The 18,084-nt window shown below is 45.9% G+C and overlaps 1 protein-coding gene across 3 annotated transcripts in view; it reads left to right on the forward strand.

The window, feature by feature from the left end:
• MLH1 (mutL homolog 1) overlaps positions 1-18,084 on the forward strand; it is a 38,132-nt gene that overhangs the window by 221 nt on the left and 19,827 nt on the right. The window contains exons 2-10 of one of the 3 annotated variants that reach the window (XM_080674623.1): positions 2,379-2,469; positions 3,569-3,667; positions 8,377-8,450; positions 10,367-10,439; positions 11,476-11,567; positions 12,947-12,989; positions 13,128-13,216; positions 15,128-15,240; positions 17,384-17,477. In XM_080674623.1, coding sequence (XP_080530749.1) covers positions 2,379-2,469; positions 3,569-3,667; positions 8,377-8,450; positions 10,367-10,439; positions 11,476-11,567; positions 12,947-12,989; positions 13,128-13,216; positions 15,128-15,240; positions 17,384-17,477 — 768 coding nt within the window. Of the gene's footprint in view, positions 1-2,378; positions 2,470-3,568; positions 3,668-8,376; positions 8,451-10,366; positions 10,440-10,627; positions 11,071-11,475; positions 11,568-12,946; positions 12,990-13,127; positions 13,217-15,127; positions 15,241-17,383; positions 17,478-18,084 lie in introns of those variants that run through there. The other 2 variants (XM_080674624.1, XM_080674625.1) reach the window with 2 other exon arrangements.

Here is an 18,084-nt window from a genome sequence, read left to right on the forward strand (position 1 = left end):
TAGAAGCTACAACTTAACGGGCCGCGCAGGAATGGCGCGGACACGCCTCCCTGCCCTGGGCGGAGGCGTGTACAGCGCATGCCCACAGTGGCGAGGCTTTGGGGGTCCTGCCTTCTCGCGTCCCTCGCTCTGTCGCGAGACTTTTCTAGGCTTACAGGGGGCGCACGCAGCGGGCTGCGCAGTATTTTAATGGTGCCATTAACTAAAGGAATTTCCTTTAAAATTATATATGCAAAAGATGCAAATTTTCGGTGGGGGAAAAACAGCTCCCTTCATCCTTCATCTTATCAGTTACATGCTTATTCCAAAAAATCATGCACATTCAAGAGTACAAATTTTGAGTTTTATTATAAATAAATGGTCAAGATTTTAGGACAGGCTGATGATTTTCCTCTGGGTTTAACTTGTGACTTTCCTATTGCCAAGTTAATGATCCCACTTTGTGCTTTACTGTCCTTTTATGGGGTATTCCGTGGATTCTGAAGTTTGGAAATGCCACACAACGTGGAGGGAAAAGGTTAAAAACATGGAAAGAAAGATGGTGTAAACTGTAAACCTCAAAAAAGACATGTTCCTAACATTGTATAAGATCCTTTGTGTTCAAGTCAGTTGTTATTCATCAAACCCATACCTTAAAGGAAAATAAAAAATGCCCCAGCGAAGGGCACATTTGTAAAGGGATTTGTTGTGAAAATATAAACTGCCCGGAATAACGGGACTGAAAGGACAGTGGCTCAGAAAGAACTGGCAAGGGCAAGGCGGAGAATTAGAAGGTAGCAGGGGTCCTCAAACTACGGCCCGTGGGCCACATGCGGCCCGCTGAGGACATTTATCCAGCCCGCCAGGTGCCGCTGCCTGTCCTGCTTAGCAGCCGATTCGTCCCGGGCCCGCAGTGCGCATAGGCATTTGTTCATAGTTTTTTTTTAAAACTATAGTCCAGTCCTCCAACGGTCTGAGGGACAGTGAACTGGCCCCCTGTTTAAAAAGTTTGAGGACCCCTGAAGACAATAGAAGGAACAGGGAACCTAGGGAGGGCTTCGCCTTTTGACTTGATCTAATTTATAAAGGCTGGCTTGTGGCTACAGTGTTAGAATTAACACTGAACATGCTGGGCCTATTGTACTGTGCCAGACAGAACCCTGTACAACAAAACTAAACATTAGCTCAGTAGCGTATCACTAATTCCATAAGCAGAGGCTTTTTATGGATCCAGTTATGCTCCTTTTTTTTATTGTCTAAAGTTTTACATATGTCTTCTCTCTCCCCCCCACCCCCAGCCCAGCCATTCCCACCCCAGGCAAGGCTCCCCTGCCCTCCCCCCAGTGTCTGTGTCCATTGGTTATGCTAATATGCATGCATACAAGTCCGTTGGTTGCTCTCTAACCCCCCTCCCCTGCCATTTGTCTCTGGATCTATTCTTGTTGATCAAATTATGTTGATCATTATATCCCACATATGAGTGAGATCATGTGATACTCATTTTTCTCCGACTGCCTTATTTCGCTTAGCCTGATGCTCTCCAGTTCCATCCATGCTGTTGCAAATGGTAAAAGTTCCTTCTTTTTTATACCAGCGTAGTATTCCATTGTGTAGATGTACCACAGTTTTTTAATCCAGTCATCTGCTGATGGGCACTTAGGTTGTTTCCAAATCTTAGCTATTGTAAATTGTGCTGCTATGAACATACAGTTATGCTCCTTTTTAATATGTAAGTCAAGATGGCTAAACAATTTCAACTCAGGTGCTCCTGAGAAAGGTCTTTAAGTAACTTATTGTCTCATTTCTAAAATAAGGAATTTTCTGTGTGAGGAGTCCATAACTTACCTTTCTTGCGCAGCACCAGCCTGAATCTGTTTTCTTTAGCAGGTGCTCTGTGCTCGTAGGCTATTCTCTGAAGGTACAAAATATTTATTAGCTTCTTAAAGAACTTTCTGCATTGCCATATTTTCTTTCCCCCAATATATAGTTTCTGAAAGAAAAGGGAAGAGTGGAGAAAAACATTTAGAATTTTTAACGACATTTTCGTAGAGTCATTTAGGAACCTGAGGCTCAATTAAGTTCGAGTAACAGATGGTTGAATTAGTAGAGAAGAGGGTAGGAAAAAGGCGTGAGCTGAAAGGACCTACTTCTAACGTCACTTTCCTAGAAGAACAGAAATGGTGGTGACTATCCTATTGGAGATGATGGTTGGCCCCTTCTGCCTCTCCCCTTTCTCTAAACATAACAGTGTAGTCACAGAGCCTGTAAAACAAAGGGAAAACATTAATCAGACAGTCTTATATTTATTTGGAATTTGTTTTTCACCCCTTGGCTCATACGAAAATTTGTGCATTAAGGCAGTTACAGACTGATATTTCTTTTTCTGTTTGATTTGCCAGTTTAGATGCCAAATGCACGAGTATTCAAGTGGTTGTAAAAGAGGGAGGCCTGAAGTTGATTCAGATCCAAGACAATGGCACCGGCATCAGGGTAAGAAGAACCTCAGAGGAGCAGATGTTTGTGTGCTGCGTGTGGTACCTGCAGGAAGTGGCTGAACCTTTCCCTGTTCTAGAGACTGGGCTTTTGTGGATGGGATTGTTTGACAGAAAAATTCAACAGCAACAATAATTGTTTATTGGGCTCCTATTCTATACTGGGCCCTGTGCAGGGGAATAAGGAGGTCAAAAGAGTGAGTCATGAGGCCATTTAAAAGATGAGTGTTCTGGGCCAGTGGTCGGCAAACCGCGGCTCGCGAGCCACATGCGGCTCTTTGGCCCCTTGAGTGTGGCTCTTCCACAAAATACCACGGCCTGGGCGAGTCTATTTTGAAGAAGTGGCGTTAGAAGAAGTTTAAGTTTAAAAAATTTGGCTCTCAAAAGAAATTTCAATCGTTGTACTGTTGATATTTGGCTCTGTTGACTAATGAGTTTGCCGACCACTGTTCTGGGCAAAGAGAACAATACCTGCAAAAACCAGGAAATGGAAGCATGCCTGATGTGTAAGGATCAGCAAGGAGGCCAGTGTGACTGGAACAGGAGATGAGATCTGAAAGATAAGCAGACTGATCATGTCCAACCTTGTGGGCCATTGTGAAATCTTTGGCTTTTACTCTGACTACGGTGGGATGCTATTAGAAGGTTTTGGGCAAAGAGGTAACATGGTTTAGTGAGTTTTATAAGAACCCTTTGTAATTTTTTACTACAATTAAATGTATCTGTGAAATAGGTCTAGATTTTTACTAAAGAAGTTTTATAAAAACTGGCAATCTTTATAAAACCCACGAGACAGGATAAGATTATCAAGAGAGTGTGTGTAGGTAGAGAAGAGGGCCAAGGGTGGTGTCCGCGGTTACTCCACTGTCAGGGAGTAACAGAACCAGCCAATGAGACAGAAAGGAGAGCAGTGAGAAGGAAGGAGCACCAGGCCAGTGTGGTGCCCTGGGTGCCAAGTGAGCAACTTACTGCTAACTTAGAAACTCTCCTCTTAAGAGGAGTATCTTCTTGGATTCATTCAAGAAGAGGGAGATTCAAAAGGATCTGGAAAAAAAATGAGTAATATAATAATTTACTTTTTTTTTGTTATCTTCTAGAAAGAAGATCTAGATATTGTATGTGAGAGGTTCACTACAAGTAAACTTCAGTCCTTTGAGGATTTAGCTAATATTTCTACCTATGGCTTTCGCGGTGAGGTAAGCTAAGGGTTAAATAAATGTGTGACTATCCGCCTGTGATGACATTTCTACCATTTGTCAGCATGTTTCTCAGTAGATAAACAAGATATGATACTTTTTACTTGTTAGAGAAAAGTAAGTCTAAACAAACATAAATTCAATTTGCCAAAACTGAGACTTGTTCATAAATACTTAATATACCATAAACTTTATCTATAGAGAACCCTATGACATTATGTATTTCTTGATGGAAGAACGAAATACCATCTACAAAGGCTTCCTGTCCAAAAATAAAATGGGGCTCTGCTCAGTAGTTAAGTTTAAGTACCAATACACAGAAAACAGAGGGGCAAGGGAGCACAGTAAATGAGACTGAGATCGGGAAACAGCATGACAAAAGACTTGTTTCCTTCAACAAATAAACTGCAAAGAAAAGAAGCAGAGAAGGGAGCAGGAACCTGTAGATGACAAGAGATTTACGAGCCATATGAACCATCTCCAAAGTATAGCTTTCCCTTGGATTCTGATTGGAGCAAAGTGTAAAATTTTTTTGAGACACAGATATTTGAACACAGATTGGTTATTTGATAGTATTAAAAAATTGTTACTTTTCTTGGTTTAAAAATAGCATCATGGGTTATTTTTGAGTCCTTGTCCTTTAAGATATATACTAAAATCTATGTGGATGAAATTATATGATGTCGCATTGGAATATATGATATAGAAAATAGACAAAAATATCTTTAAGACTAACGTAGTATCTTACATTTTTATGACGATATTCTGTGGATATCTTTTCATTCACTATATAATACACCTACATAAATTTGAATGGCTACATACTATTCTATTACATGTATATACTATGGTCTATTCAGATGGTTTCATTTTGAATGTTTGTGCTCTTTGCTACTTTTTCCTGTTTAATGCTCTGGTGACTATTCATGCACATACACTGTGTTTTATTCAGTTACTTCCTTAGGGTATATTTATAGAGATAACTTTCATAAGTAAAATATGTATACTTTTCAAACACATTGTATTACATTCCTGTTGCTGCTTAGTGGCTTAAAACAACACAGTTGTATCTTAAAATTCTGGAGATCAGAAGAGGGTGGCATTTGGTCTCAAGTCAAGTGTTGGCAGGGCTGTATTCCTTTCTGGAGGCGCTGGGGTACCAAGACGCTATTGTGGAGTAGTTATTTGAGGGGAATGCAAATGCATTTTCTTATCATATGCATGTATTACTTTTATTTAATTTTTTAAAATTAAAAGGCAACCGTGACCCAATCACTGTAATTTAGGTCAAACCAGAGTGCTCTCAAGCACCCTCTGCTCACGGTGAGCCCCGAATTGTTACAGGTAAGGTCAGTGTTAGGGTAACGACCCTGGGGCTCCCCTGATTTTAAGTATGCCGCAGATTGAGTTCTAGCAAAGCAGTTTCCTTCTGGCTTTGCAATTTCCTGGGTCAGTTTCTAAGCCCATGACCTCCTGGCACCTCCGCCTAGCTGTGGGGTATCTTTGGGGTTGTTATTTCACTGTAATTTAAGTAGAAAATTTATTGAGGGATTTCTGTGTGCCACCCTGGTTCTCAGCACTCCGTACATATTAACTCTTACTCTTGACCACTGTGCAGAATAGGTTCTGTTACTACCCTGCTTTACATGCGAGGAAACTGACACAGAGTTCGGTACCCTGCAAGTTTGACTCCAGTGCCCGTGCTCCTCTAAGGGCTCCAATGCCAGTACACAGGGTCCGTCTGCCTGTGCCACCCTCTCTTCCTGGTGTTATGAAGTACTGCAGTCCTGTGTATACGTAATGTTCTTCCTTACACAGGTCTCAGTATTGTTTTTAATAATGCAAATTAGCTCAATTACATAAACCTGAGAAATTCTCTGAGCCTGAGCCATATTCCTTATTAATGAAGTAAACCTGCCACGGGCTACATTCACTGTCTCCTGAGATGCTGTCACACAGACCCATCACAGTGCCTGGGTACATTTTTATATGCTACTAGAGGCCTGGTGCACGAAATTCGTGCATGGGGAGGTGGGGGGCATCCCTCATCCTGGCCTGTACCCTCTCTAATCTGGGAACCCTTGTGGGATGTCCGACTGCTGGTTTAGGCCCGATCCCTCAGCCTGGCCTGCACCCTCTCTAATCTGGGAACCCTTGGGGGCTGTCTGACTGCTGGTTTAGGCCCGATCCCTCAGCCCGGCCTGCACCCTCTCTAATCTGGGAACCCTTGGGGGATGTCCGACTGCTGGTTTAGGCCCGATCCCTCAGCCCGGCCTGCACCCTCTCTAATCTGGGAACCCTTGGGGGCTGTCTGACTGCTGGTTTAGGCCCGATCCCTCAGCCCGGCCTGCACCCTCTCTAATCTGGGAACCCTTGGGGGATGTCCGATTGCTGGTTTAGGCCCGATCCCTCAGCCTGGCCTGCACCCTCTCTAATCTGGGAACCCTTGGGGGATGTCTGACTGCTGGTTTAGGCCCGATCCCTCAGCCCGGCCTGCACCCTCTCTAATCTGGGAACCCTTGGGGGATGTCTGACTGCTGGTTTAGGCCCGATCCCTCAGCCCGGCCTGCACCCTCTCGCAATCCAGGACCACTGGCTCCTAACTGCTCACCTCCTCCCTGCCTGATCACCCCTAACCGCTTCTGCCTTGGCCCCCACCACCATGGCTTTATCGGGAAGGAGGACTGGATGACTGGAAGATGTCCCGTCTATTCGGTCTGATTAACATATTACCCTCTTATTAGTATAGACTAAAGGCCCGTTGCACGAAGAGATTTGTGCAATAGGCCTTTCTTCCCTTGGCTTCCAGCACCGGTTTTCCTCCAGCACCCAGGACCCAGGCCTTCGCTCCGGCCAGAGTCTGCCTTCTTCGTCTTTGCTGCAGACTCTGGCTGGAGTCTGCCTTCTTCGTCTTTGCTGCAGACTCTGGCTGGAGTCTGCCATCTTCGTCTATGCTGCAGACTCTGGCTGGAGTCTGCCATCTTCGTCTTTGCTGCAGACTCTGGCTGGGGTCTGCCATCTTCGTCTTTGCTGCAGACTCTGGCTGGGGTCTGCCATCTTCGTCTTTGCTGCAGACTCTGGCTGGAGTCTGCCATCTTAGTCTTTGCTGCAGACTCTGGCTGGGGTCTGCCATCTTCGTCTTTGCTGCAGACTCTGGCTGGAGTCTGCCATCTTCGTCTTTGCTGCAGACTCTGGCTGGAGTCTGCCATCTTCGTTTTTGCTGCAGACTCCGGAGTCTGCAGTCTTGTCTTCGCTGCGGCACTCTGCTCCTGTAGATCCCTTCGCCCCCCGCCCTTCCTCTCATAGCAGGCGTCCTGGCCACTCCAGCCAGGAGCAGCTGGGTGGCCACCATCTTTGGCCTTCTAATTTGCATACTCACTCTGATTGGCTGTGGGCATAGTGGAGGTACGGTCAATTTACATGTTTGTCTATTATTAGGTAAGATTACTATTATTATTATTTGCCGATCAGTGGTCTGCAAACTCATTAGTCAACAGAGCCAAATATCAACAGTACAACGATTGAACTTTCTTTTAAGAGCCAAATTTTTTAAACTTCAACTTCTTCTAACGCCACTTCTTCAAAATAGACTCGCCCAGGCCGTGGTATTTTGTGGAAGAGCCACACTCAAGGGGCCAAAGAGCCGCATGTGGCTCATGAGCCGCAGTTTGCCGACCACGGGTATAGATGATATCCTTGTGAAAGAGATACAGCCCTAGCCAGTTTGACTCAGTGGATGGAGTGGCAGCCCATGGACTGAAGGGTCCTGGGTTTAGTTCCAGTCAAGAAAACATACCTCACTTTCAGGCTCAATCCCCAGCCTTGGTTGGGGCCCACAACCAATCAATGTATCTCTCTCACATCTACGTTTCTCTGCCTCTCTCTCCCTTTCACTCTCTCTCAAAATCAATGGAAAAATATCCTCAGGTGAGGATTAACAAAAAAAGAAAAAAAAAGAAAAAAGATATAGATTTCAAAGGACTAGGAAACCAATCTTGATTATAAAGGGGAAAAATTGGTCATTTTTAATTTGTTTTGTCTTAATTGCATAATTTTAAATTTACATTTCTAAACATGTAATTGCTTACAGAAATTTTGAAAAATGTGTACAATATGATCTATTTGGAGTGACTTTGATATCCATTTCTGAAGTACAGGTTTTAAAATTGTTAGACAAATCACTGAGAATTTTTAACGTGTCCTATATGTAAACAGAATTGCTATTTATACATTAATTATTTGGTGTTCCTTTTGGACTTTTTTTTTTTTAATATATTTTATTGATTTTTTACAGAGAGGAAGGGAGAGGGATAGAGAGTTAGAAACATCGATGAGAGAGAAACATCGATCAGCTGCCTCCTGCACACCCCCTCCTGGGGATGTGCCTGCAACCAAGGTACATGCCCTTGACCGGAATCGAACCCGGGACCCTTCAGTCCGCAGGCTGACGCTCTATCCACTGAGCCAAACCGGTTAGGGCCCTTTTGGACTTTTAATATATTTTTCCTTGTGTTAGTAATTATGCTACAGATTCAATTTGATGCTCTTCTTTGTTTTTAAAACGTGTTATCCAAATGAGTGAGCAGGGTGCGCATTGTTGCCATGTTAATGAGAGTGGAGGAGGCAGTGTAGATAACCTTTTCCTTAATGATGTGACGGCGTTGACTCAGCAGTGAATTTTTTTTCATTCCATTTCCTTTTCTTCCTAGGCTTTGGCCAGCATAAGCCACGTGGCTCACGTTACTATCACAACCAAAACAGCTGATGGGAAGTGCGCATACAGGTACAGCGCTGTCTTCTTTTATTCATCGATGTTCACCCAGAGGTGTGCTTTATGTCTGCATCTCAAAGTAATCACATCTAAACAGCAATGTTACCTGTTTTGGCTGAGCTCTTGGGTAAATTTTCTCGCCTCCCTTTGTTTTTTTTTTTTTTTTTTTTTTTTTTTTTATTAAATATATTTTATTGATTTTTCACAGAGAGGAAGAGAGAGGGATAGAGAGCTAGAAACATCGATGAGAGAGAAACATCGATCAGCTGCCTCCTGCACACCTCCCACTGGGGATGTGCCCGCAACCCAGGTACATGCCCTTGACCGGAATCGAACCTGGGACCCTTCAGTCCGCAGGCCGACGCTCTATCCCTGAGCCAAACCGGTTAGGGCTCTCGCCTCCCTTTGGATTAGGGAAGGTTATTAGGTGATAATCTTATTTGAAGATAAGATGTGACATATTGCATGTGTCTGGCAAGCTGTCTATTACACAGGCATATTCTAAGTGGTAGGGTATGGCTTTGAGCTGACTACCGGGCTGCGGCTGGGGTGCTGGAGGCTCCCGGTTGCCTAGCTGGCTCAGGAGTCACCACTCCCTGCCACACGTGCATGCCTGGGCTGGTGTGCCTTCTTGTGGGTGCCGCTGACCATCTGTTGTGCTGGCACAGTTTTCAGAAACTGATGAACGGCCTTAGAACAGAACAAAACAGGATTCAAGGAATCAGAATCACATCTCTGTTTTTAGGTTCTGGCCATTTACTGGTGGGCAGTTCTGCCTGTTTCTCAGTCCCCTGAACAGACAGATGTGTGAAGTAGAGGGAGGTGGAGCACTGATGCTAGAGGAATTTGACTCTGAATGTAACTGCCCTAGGACCTGGGTAGGGGAGGGCTGATACCATTAGAATCCCTTCTCACAAAATGGGGAGCCTGGGGCACAACTTCGTTTCTTCACCTCTGGGGCCATGTTTGCCCCTGCTCAGGACCTCCAGTGGCTCCCCTTCTGAGGCGGGATGAAATCCAGTCATCACCGAGGCAGCCAGCGCCCTCCTAATGTGCTCTCAGTCCACATTCCAGCCCCTCTCCCCACACATCCCCCGCTGCCGTGTTTTCTAAAGCCTCTGTGCTTCTGTTTCTATTTTTCTCTTCCTGGGTTATCTTCCCTGACCTCTCCTCCTGAGACGTATTCCTCCCAGAGTCCAGATGAGTTGTCACCTCTTCTGTGACACTTCCACCTGCCCCCACTCTCACCCCAGGCTGGCTGTTTCCTTCTTTAGATCACTTAGCCCAGTGGTGGGCAAACTCATTAGTCAACAGAGCCAAATATCAACAGTACAACGATTGAAATTTCTTTTGAGAGCCAAATTTTTTAAACTTAAACTTCTTCTAACACCACTTCTTCAAAATAGACTCGCCCAGGCCGTGGTATTTTGTGGAAGAGCCACACTCAAGGGGCCAAAGAGCCGCATGTGGCTCGCGAGCCGCGGTTTGCCGACCACTGACTTAGCCCGTTGTTCTCTGCTTTTGGTAAAAGTCTGTGCCCTCACTAGAGCAAGAGCTTTCTAAGGCCTGTCTTTGTTGCTGGGGTCTCTGCAGACCTGATACATGGTAGCCCCTCAATAAATGACTGCAGAATTACTGAAAAAAATTGACTGTCATCTTAGGCACTGGCAAAACGATTCTTTGTAGCTCAAAACTCAAGAACTAAAAAGCAACATTTGCTGCTAGAAGAAAAGGGATCTATACACTTTTTTGGTATCCAATTGGAATGGTTATGGGAGTAGCGGAAAAATAAAGAAATGGTTATTAAGAAAATACATAACATGGCTATATTTTAATGTGTCATTGGCATAATGCTCTTTTTTATCCGTTGGGTAAGTATCTCTTCTGTTTCTGTTGGATGTTTATAATCTGTTCTGTTTTCTGATTAGAGCAAGTTACTCCGATGGAAAGCTGAAAGCTCCTCCTAAGCCATGTGCAGGCAATCAGGGGACCCAGGTCACGGTGAGAATGGGACACGGGAGGGGGACTTGTTGGGTAAGAACGTCATATAAATATTGAAACAAAATTGTCTCTGAACTTTCTAAATAACAGTAAAATGAATCTCTGCTAGTTAATAGAGACCCCAGGATCTCACCCTCTATGCAAGATCAATGATTTTTGGCTTTTGTCCACCCCTCATCTTTTTTAAGCTGGGAGGTTCTTTTCTCGGGATGGCAGGGCAGTTGGCATTGGAAGAACCTTGAGCTTGGCTCCAGAAGAGGTCAGAGTCCCAGCCTTGCCTTCAGAGGTTGTGTGTCCACAGTCAAGCCATTTACTGTCCCCTCACCTCACTGTTCTCATCCAGCAAGTGGAGTAAAGAATCCCGGCCCACTCAGAGGGAGTTGGAGTAATTTGAGTGTGTCATCAGGAGAAAGTCCATGATGCTGCCCTATTTCTATGATGCCACATGTGGTCTCTTCCCATTCTGTGCTTCTGTAAAGCATCCCACTGTCATGCATCCCACCTCTCCGCCTCCAGCCCCAGCTAGAGCACAGCTCCCTGGAGACGCCAAGTCCCGGCCTTGATGAGGCAGGAGGCACAGTGAACGTGTGCTTCCGAGTTCGTGTTAACAGGGATCCACTCTGTTACCCAGGTGACCACGCTGTGATTTCTAAGAACCCCAAATGAGCTCAGAAGTGATGTAATTATTCTTAGTTCGAAAATGTTTGAATGCCATGTGATATAATAATTATCTGTCAATGTATGTTTGCCCCACTAAATCTTGCGCTATTCTGGGCAGGACTGTGCATTATTTGTCTTCATATTCCCAGTACAAAGCAAAGGGCCTGACTTAGAGCTAAGCCCCAGTACCTATTTGAGAAATCAGCGAGTGAAAGTGGGAGGCAGGAAAAATAATGCCTCATTTCCTTTGTTAAGGCTGCCCTGGGAGGTCAGTAAATAGTTGGATTCTCTGCCTTAAGACCCAGCTGTAGGTGGACTGCTTGGTTCTTTATTTCCACATCTATGAATTTACAAGAAAGCTCAACCTTCTGTTCAGGTGGAGGACCTGTTTTACAACATTTCCACCCGGAGGAAAGCTTTAAAAAATCCAAGCGAAGAGTATGGGAAGATTTTGGAAGTTGTTGGCAGGTACATTTCAAAATCTGGGCGTGGGTCTCTGAGATCTCTCCCCAGCGGGCTGGGCTCCCGTGCTTGTGAACTGAAGACAGCTACTGGGCTGGAAAACAGCCGTCCTGGCTGCAGAATGTTGCAGGCCAAGGTTTAGTCACTAATTCTGGCTTTTCTCTCATGTCCCCAGGAGAGAGCAGTTGGTGTCTGTATCAGTGAGGGTTCTTTGGTGACAAGCAAAACAGACTGACTAGCTAACGAGCCCAGAATAAATTGAGTGGAAGGCTGGGAGTGACTCACCGAGGGGCAGGAGGGTGGCCAGCTGCTGCTTGGGGAGGGCAAGAACCAGGGTGGCTTCGGCGATTTCATGTCGTGACCCTGTTTCAGTTGCTTTCATTCTGTTCTTGATTCTGCTCAGAAGTCTCTTTCCTGGGGAGGGCATCTGGTTGGGGTCCCCCATCATGTCCCACGTCCCTGGGGAGAAGATTTCTTGATTGGCAGTCTAAGGCTGGGCAAGAGGTAGTTTCCCACAGGGAGACTAGGGACTGTTAACAGAAGAAGGTGAAGGGATTCCAGGCAAGAGAAACAACGTTAAGATAGACTTAATCTGCTGGCACAGTGGCTCCAGCATGGGCTCTCTGAGCCTGTATTTCCTGCGATTATAACAGACATGTTAACTACTTTGCAGTTTTTCTGACAAATCAAAAATGAATAAAACATTTGCCCCTAATAAAGTGGAACGGACCCAGACATCAAGTTTCTTTTCTATTCCCTGCAATTGTATAAATCAGTGTCAGAATACTCATTATCTCCTGGAAGTAAAGGAGCTCTAGTGGGCGGTTAGGGTCCGAGGTGTGGTAGAGTTAATTATTCGTTGTTATTGAATTAGTGCATTTTATTAGACACAGCCCTTCGTGGGGCATGTGGGGGAGGAGTAATGACTAATGGCTGGGAGGAGAGGCTGGCATAGGACGTCGGGTTGGGGAAGATGCGGGTGAGGAGCGGTGTAATGGGGGGCTGTGAGCGAGAATAAAAGAGAGTTGTTAAAGTTGAATTCTCAAGCTATCCTTGAGGCAACCCAGACCTTTTGAGTTTGTGAGAATAAAACGAGGCGAGGAGGAAATTGTACTGGGATAGCCCTGATCTGGTCTGCAGCCTAGCAATGCAGAGTGGAACCCTGTCTTCTGCTGGATCAGCCACATTTAGCACTGCTAGCTGGAGAGGTGTCTGCTGGCTTATTTTCCTGTGGCTAAAAGAGGACACATGAGGATGTCTCCGTTTGTGTCTGTCTTTGTTTACATCACTGACTCCTCCAATGCATGTAACTGAAAGGGGCTCTGACAGGCAGGGTGCGTTTGGCTACTCCGCTTACTGTTTGGTTTTGTTTTTCTCCTTGCCAGGTATGCAATACACAATTCAGGCATCAGTTTCTCAGTTAAAAAAGTAAGTTCTTGTTTCATAGGGGATAGTTATGTATTATAAAGGGAAAATGGCTTTTTATAGTGTTTGCCTGTGGAGGTGGGCTACACTGTTGCCATCACAGCTGGGAGACAGTCAGTCGCTGTATCATCTGTTTCCCAGCAAGGTGAGACCGTGGCCGATGTGAGGACACTGCCCAATGCCACCACCGTGGACAACATCCGCTCCATCTTTGGAAATGCTGTTAGCCGGTATGTTGAGAACTTACATTGTAAAAACACCCTCGGCATTTCATCACATCATTGTGGATAAGATAGCACCTGCCTTAAGAGTTTGCTTTAATCAAATACATTGAATCAAATGTGCAGGCTTCACATTTGTTAACAGAGTCGTTATTTCATGTAACCAACACTCCTGGGAGCTGTTGTCTCGTAGATGGCCTGGCTGTAAAATAGTGTGTTCTTCCCAAGTCTCTGTCTTCAGAATAGAGTGTAGTGGGATTCTTTTATCCTCCACTGCTCCCTCTTTTCCTTGTATTCCCATTATCATCCCTTTAGGATTAATTATCACTCAACATTGACTCATTGCCTCCATCTCCCAGGCTTTGTGCCCGAAGTTGAGGGTGTAAAGACGAGTGAAATGTTCCCTGCCCTTGAATACTCCCTCTCTGGTGGCAAGCGCGTCTGTCAGTGTCACCACATCTTCACAGTCAAGGAAAGCCTCAGAGGGAAATTGCTTGCATTACAGAGTCCTCATAGCCGTCCCCTCGGCCACTGTTTCCACCACCACCAAAACCACCGTGTCCGTCACACATTCCCAGCCAACATCCCAGGACTGTACAAAGCCCAAAATGCCAGTGTCGTAATCTGAGCGGAAAAATCCCAACATCCTTCTCTCTCTATGCCAAGCATACCTCAGGTGCTTGGGATACACAGATGAAGGAGACAGCCTCTGACTTCCCTTTTTCAAACAATCTTAAAAGCAGCAGCAGGAGTCACAGAACCCCGTTTTCTACTTTGAAGGGCAAATTACTCATTCTTTGAGCAAAACCAAATTTCTAACTAGGGAACAGTCAATTTACTTTTAATTACCTTTTTCTTACTAATTACGTGTTAATGAATTAATTGTTTTAAAATTGTGCTCCCAGAGCTAAAAATACATGTAGTGTATTTTTAAGTGAGAGTGTACTTTCTAGTGAAACTTTTTAGAGTTTCTTGACCAGCAGTAAGCCTCAGTGTTAGTTGTTAGGACTTTCCTGGGACCGTAAGGGATGAGAACTCTCACCGAGCAGCAGTTCCCAAAGCGTGTCTCCAGGACACCAGCCCCTAGAGACGTTTTGGGAAGAAAGGGTTTGCGGGTTCACTGTGTGTGGGAAACACGGCCAGCTCTACCCTATGCTCAGACCCAGAGCACACGTTACTGCCCTGCGTGGGGAGCTTCCACTATAGCCAGTCATGTCAGTGCGTGTCTGCCATTGGCTGGGTGCTGTACTATATGCTAGAGATACATAGGAGGGAAGAAAGCAGAAATGATACCTACCCTCGGAGGACTCAGTGTGTGTTGGGAAAGACACACGAGATAATTATGCTAGTCATTAGTGGTTGTGCCAGATGCCGCAAAGGATGTAAGGCACAGTGGGAGACACTCTTGGGGGCCTGGAGGGAGATGGTCAGGGAAGGCTCTTTCAGGAGGTAATCCCTGAGATGCCAAGGAGGAGCTAACTAGCGGACAACAGCTTTCCAGGCAGCGGGACCGCACTTCGGAAGACATCCCCCACCCCCACCCCGGGCCAAAAATGAATGTGGCTTGTGTGAGGACACCACACGGGAGCCCCATGTGATTCAGTGTAGTAAGGGATTCAGCAGAGACCGGTTCTTTAAGAATCTCATCTCTGGGATATAGTTACTAAGATAAATAGAAAGTTTCAGCACATGTCCTTCTGTCCCAGCAATTAGAGCAGTGCTTGCATACAGCGGAAGTGCTTGAAAACACGGACAGGTGGACTGAAGGGTGGGCCCAGAGAACCTCAACAAGCCACGTCAGGGTCCCCATTTGGTAGTTTGTTTATGGGAAGGAGCCCTGATTTTTCCAATTCACATTCTTTATAATGTTTGAACTTTCTGATGTTTTCAAAAGCCTCACAATTTCTCTTTTCCCACCAGAGAATTGATAGAAGTTGGGTGTGAGGATAAAACGCTCGCCTTCAAAATGAAAGGCTACATATCCAATGCCAACTACTCGGTGAAGAAGTGCATCTTCTTACTCTTCATCAACCGTAAGTGCAAAAGAACAAGTCGGGAGATCAGTCCACGGGGGTTTCACGGACCATGGAAAAGCTCCTGATCCACGGGTCTGATGACACACAGGCACACCTCGTGCTGAAATGGGGTTTGGTTAGGAAGTGTTTATAATTAATTTCTGGTCTAAGTCCGCTCAGCCCTCTGAGATGTGCCCAGGAGAGGCATGGCAGGCCCCGCGAGCCAGCGCCCCTTCGTCACCTGCTGGCATTGGAGCCTTTCCGAGCAGGCCCGAGGCAGCTCTGTGTTCTCCCCTCAGATGGAGGGCCACTGCTTGAAATTGCTCAGCAGGGCAGAGGGGTAGGCAATGTTAGTAAAGAAACTGAGTGCTAAGCCCCTGGAGATCTTTCTTTTTAAAGAGTGAGAATTCTTTTTTTTTTTTTTTAAATATATTTTATTGATTGTTTACAGAGAGGAAGGAAGAGGGATAGAGAGTTAGAAACATCGATGAGAGAGAAACATCGATCAGCTGTCTCCTGCACACCTCCTACTGGGGATGTGCCCACAACCAAGGTACATGCCCTTGACCGGAATCGAACCTGGGACCTTTCAGTCTGCAGGCTGACGCTTTATCCACTGAGCCAAACCGGTTAGGGCGAGAATTCTTTTATAATATAAAGCACAGAACTAAAAATCAAAGAGAAAATTAACCAAGGGAATTTGGAGTTTCTCAGATTCCTTTCCCTCTTCATCTCTCTGCTGATGTAGTGTTTACATGATTGCTGCCTATGAAGCCAATATCAGTGTGTATTCTGAATCTTGTCACTTAGTTGCATGTTACATGGTTTTGAGAGACGGTGACAGGGCAATAGCAAGTAATCCCAAACATGGTCTCATTCCATGTTTCTTTTTCCATCCAAAAACAAGATGCATCTTTCCATTTGTTCAGTTCTTCCCATTTTTATCCCACAGGTCCTTTACCTTTAGCGTTTGAAGCAGTTCATAATTATAATTTTTGTTTTGTGTGCTTGCTACTGGAAATGGTATAACACCCCCTTCCATTTATAGTGATAACCAGCTATGAATGTCCCCAGTAATACATATTTGACAGCAGTTGTTCAAAACAATATAGAAACAGTAAGGAGAGAGCCAGTGTTTTATGGCCACGTTCTGTTAAGCTGATCAGTATTGGCAGGGTCATTTCCAGCTTCGTTGGGAGGGGCATAAGCTAGAAGGACTTCTAACAAAGCTTGCTTTCACCGAGGCGCAGAAAATGTTTTCATTTGTTGTTTCCTGACCATGAAGAGTAACTGCTTTGGAACATACGTGTTAGTTACCGAACAGACAAGCAAAGGTCCCTGTGAGTGCCATCTGAGTATGTCACGTCCATGCTTCTGGTGGGCCGTTTACCACACAGGCTCTGCGTAACATTAGCTAATCTGGCCTTGGGGCCAAGTTCCCGAAAGCAGAGAGGGGTCAGGCTCTTACTCGGTTGTCTCACACACTAGGCTCGCTCAGTTGGCAGGGACAAAGAACAGTCCTATGGCATGTCTCAAGTTCAGAAGGCTCCACAGAGGGCCCCCAGCTGTCCCTCTGTCAGTGCCCACACCTGCTCCAGCCTGTGTGGGCAGGACACGTGAGATACAGCACAGTGAGGTTATTCGGGGATGTCGTGAGCACCCCGAGTATAATTTCTTCCCTGATAAAATCAGGCCACTCTTTTGATTGGAATTAAATTGACCACTTGCACGCACAGCTCTCTAGTAGTGCTGGGGGTGGGGGAGGGTGAAGACGGGGGAGTTTTTACCAGCTCACTGTCTCCCAGCACATGTCACATGTGACTGGTAGCCAGTGTGGATTGGCAGGATGAGAGTCTGAGAGCTGACGTCAGACTGCCCACGGCCCAGCAAGGGCCAAGGCAGTCCGCGTGGCTGACTGAGGGGGCGGGAAGTGGGCAGGCAGGATTTACTGCTACTTGGTGAAAGGAGAGACACCCAGGCCCATTGTGAGATGTGGGGAAGGAGCCACAGGGAAAGGGGGCTCTTCCTTCTGCGAGTCTGATGTGGGAGTCACCCCAGAGGTGGTCTTCCCAAGGTGATTTCATAGCATGGTGTGACTGTTCACCTGTCACCTCTCCCGTCAGGACGGTTTTGAGCTGCTTCCTTCTCTTTTATTTTTTAGATCGTCTGGTAGAGTCAACTTCCTTAAAAAAAGCCATTGAAACGGTGTATGCAGCATATTTACCCAAAAACACACACCCGTTCCTGTACCTCAGGTAATGTAGCACCAAACTGCCCGCCCACGAGGCACAGAAACAGAATTCCATCATGCTGTCCTCTTTGAAAGAGACGGCTTGCCAACAGCTGCTGGGCGTGAACCCCCAGCCCCAGCAGCAAAGGGCGTTCCGTCCCTTCTCACAGTGCAGGGCGCCGTTTTCTTTCATTGGTTCACTCCCGTAGCAGAATCTCACTGAGAGCCGCCAATCTGCCAGGCACTGTGCTGGTAAAACAAATGAGAGCTTGCCTCCTGAGCCAGGCAGAAGTTGCCCCTAACCTGGCAGAGAAACCCCTTCCGCCTCCTGGGGCCCTCCAGTGCCCCCTACTGACAAAGGCTCACATTGCAAAGTTTCATTATCACAGAGCAAGCAATGAAAGATGGATTTGGCCGAAACCGGTTTGGCTCAGTGGATAGAGCGTCGGCCTGCGGACTGAAGGGTCCCGGGTTCGATTCCGGTCAAGGGCATGTACCTTGGTTGCGGGCACATCCCCAGTGGGAGGTGTGCAGGAGGCAGCTGATCGATGTTTCTCTCTCATCGATTTTTCTAGCTCTCTATCCTTCTCCCTTCCTCTCTGTGAAATATCAATAAAATATATTTAAAAAAA

This window comes from Plecotus auritus, assembly GCF_963455305.1.
Source record: "Plecotus auritus genome assembly, chromosome: 6".
Lineage (NCBI taxonomy): Eukaryota > Metazoa > Chordata > Mammalia > Chiroptera > Vespertilionidae > Plecotus > Plecotus auritus.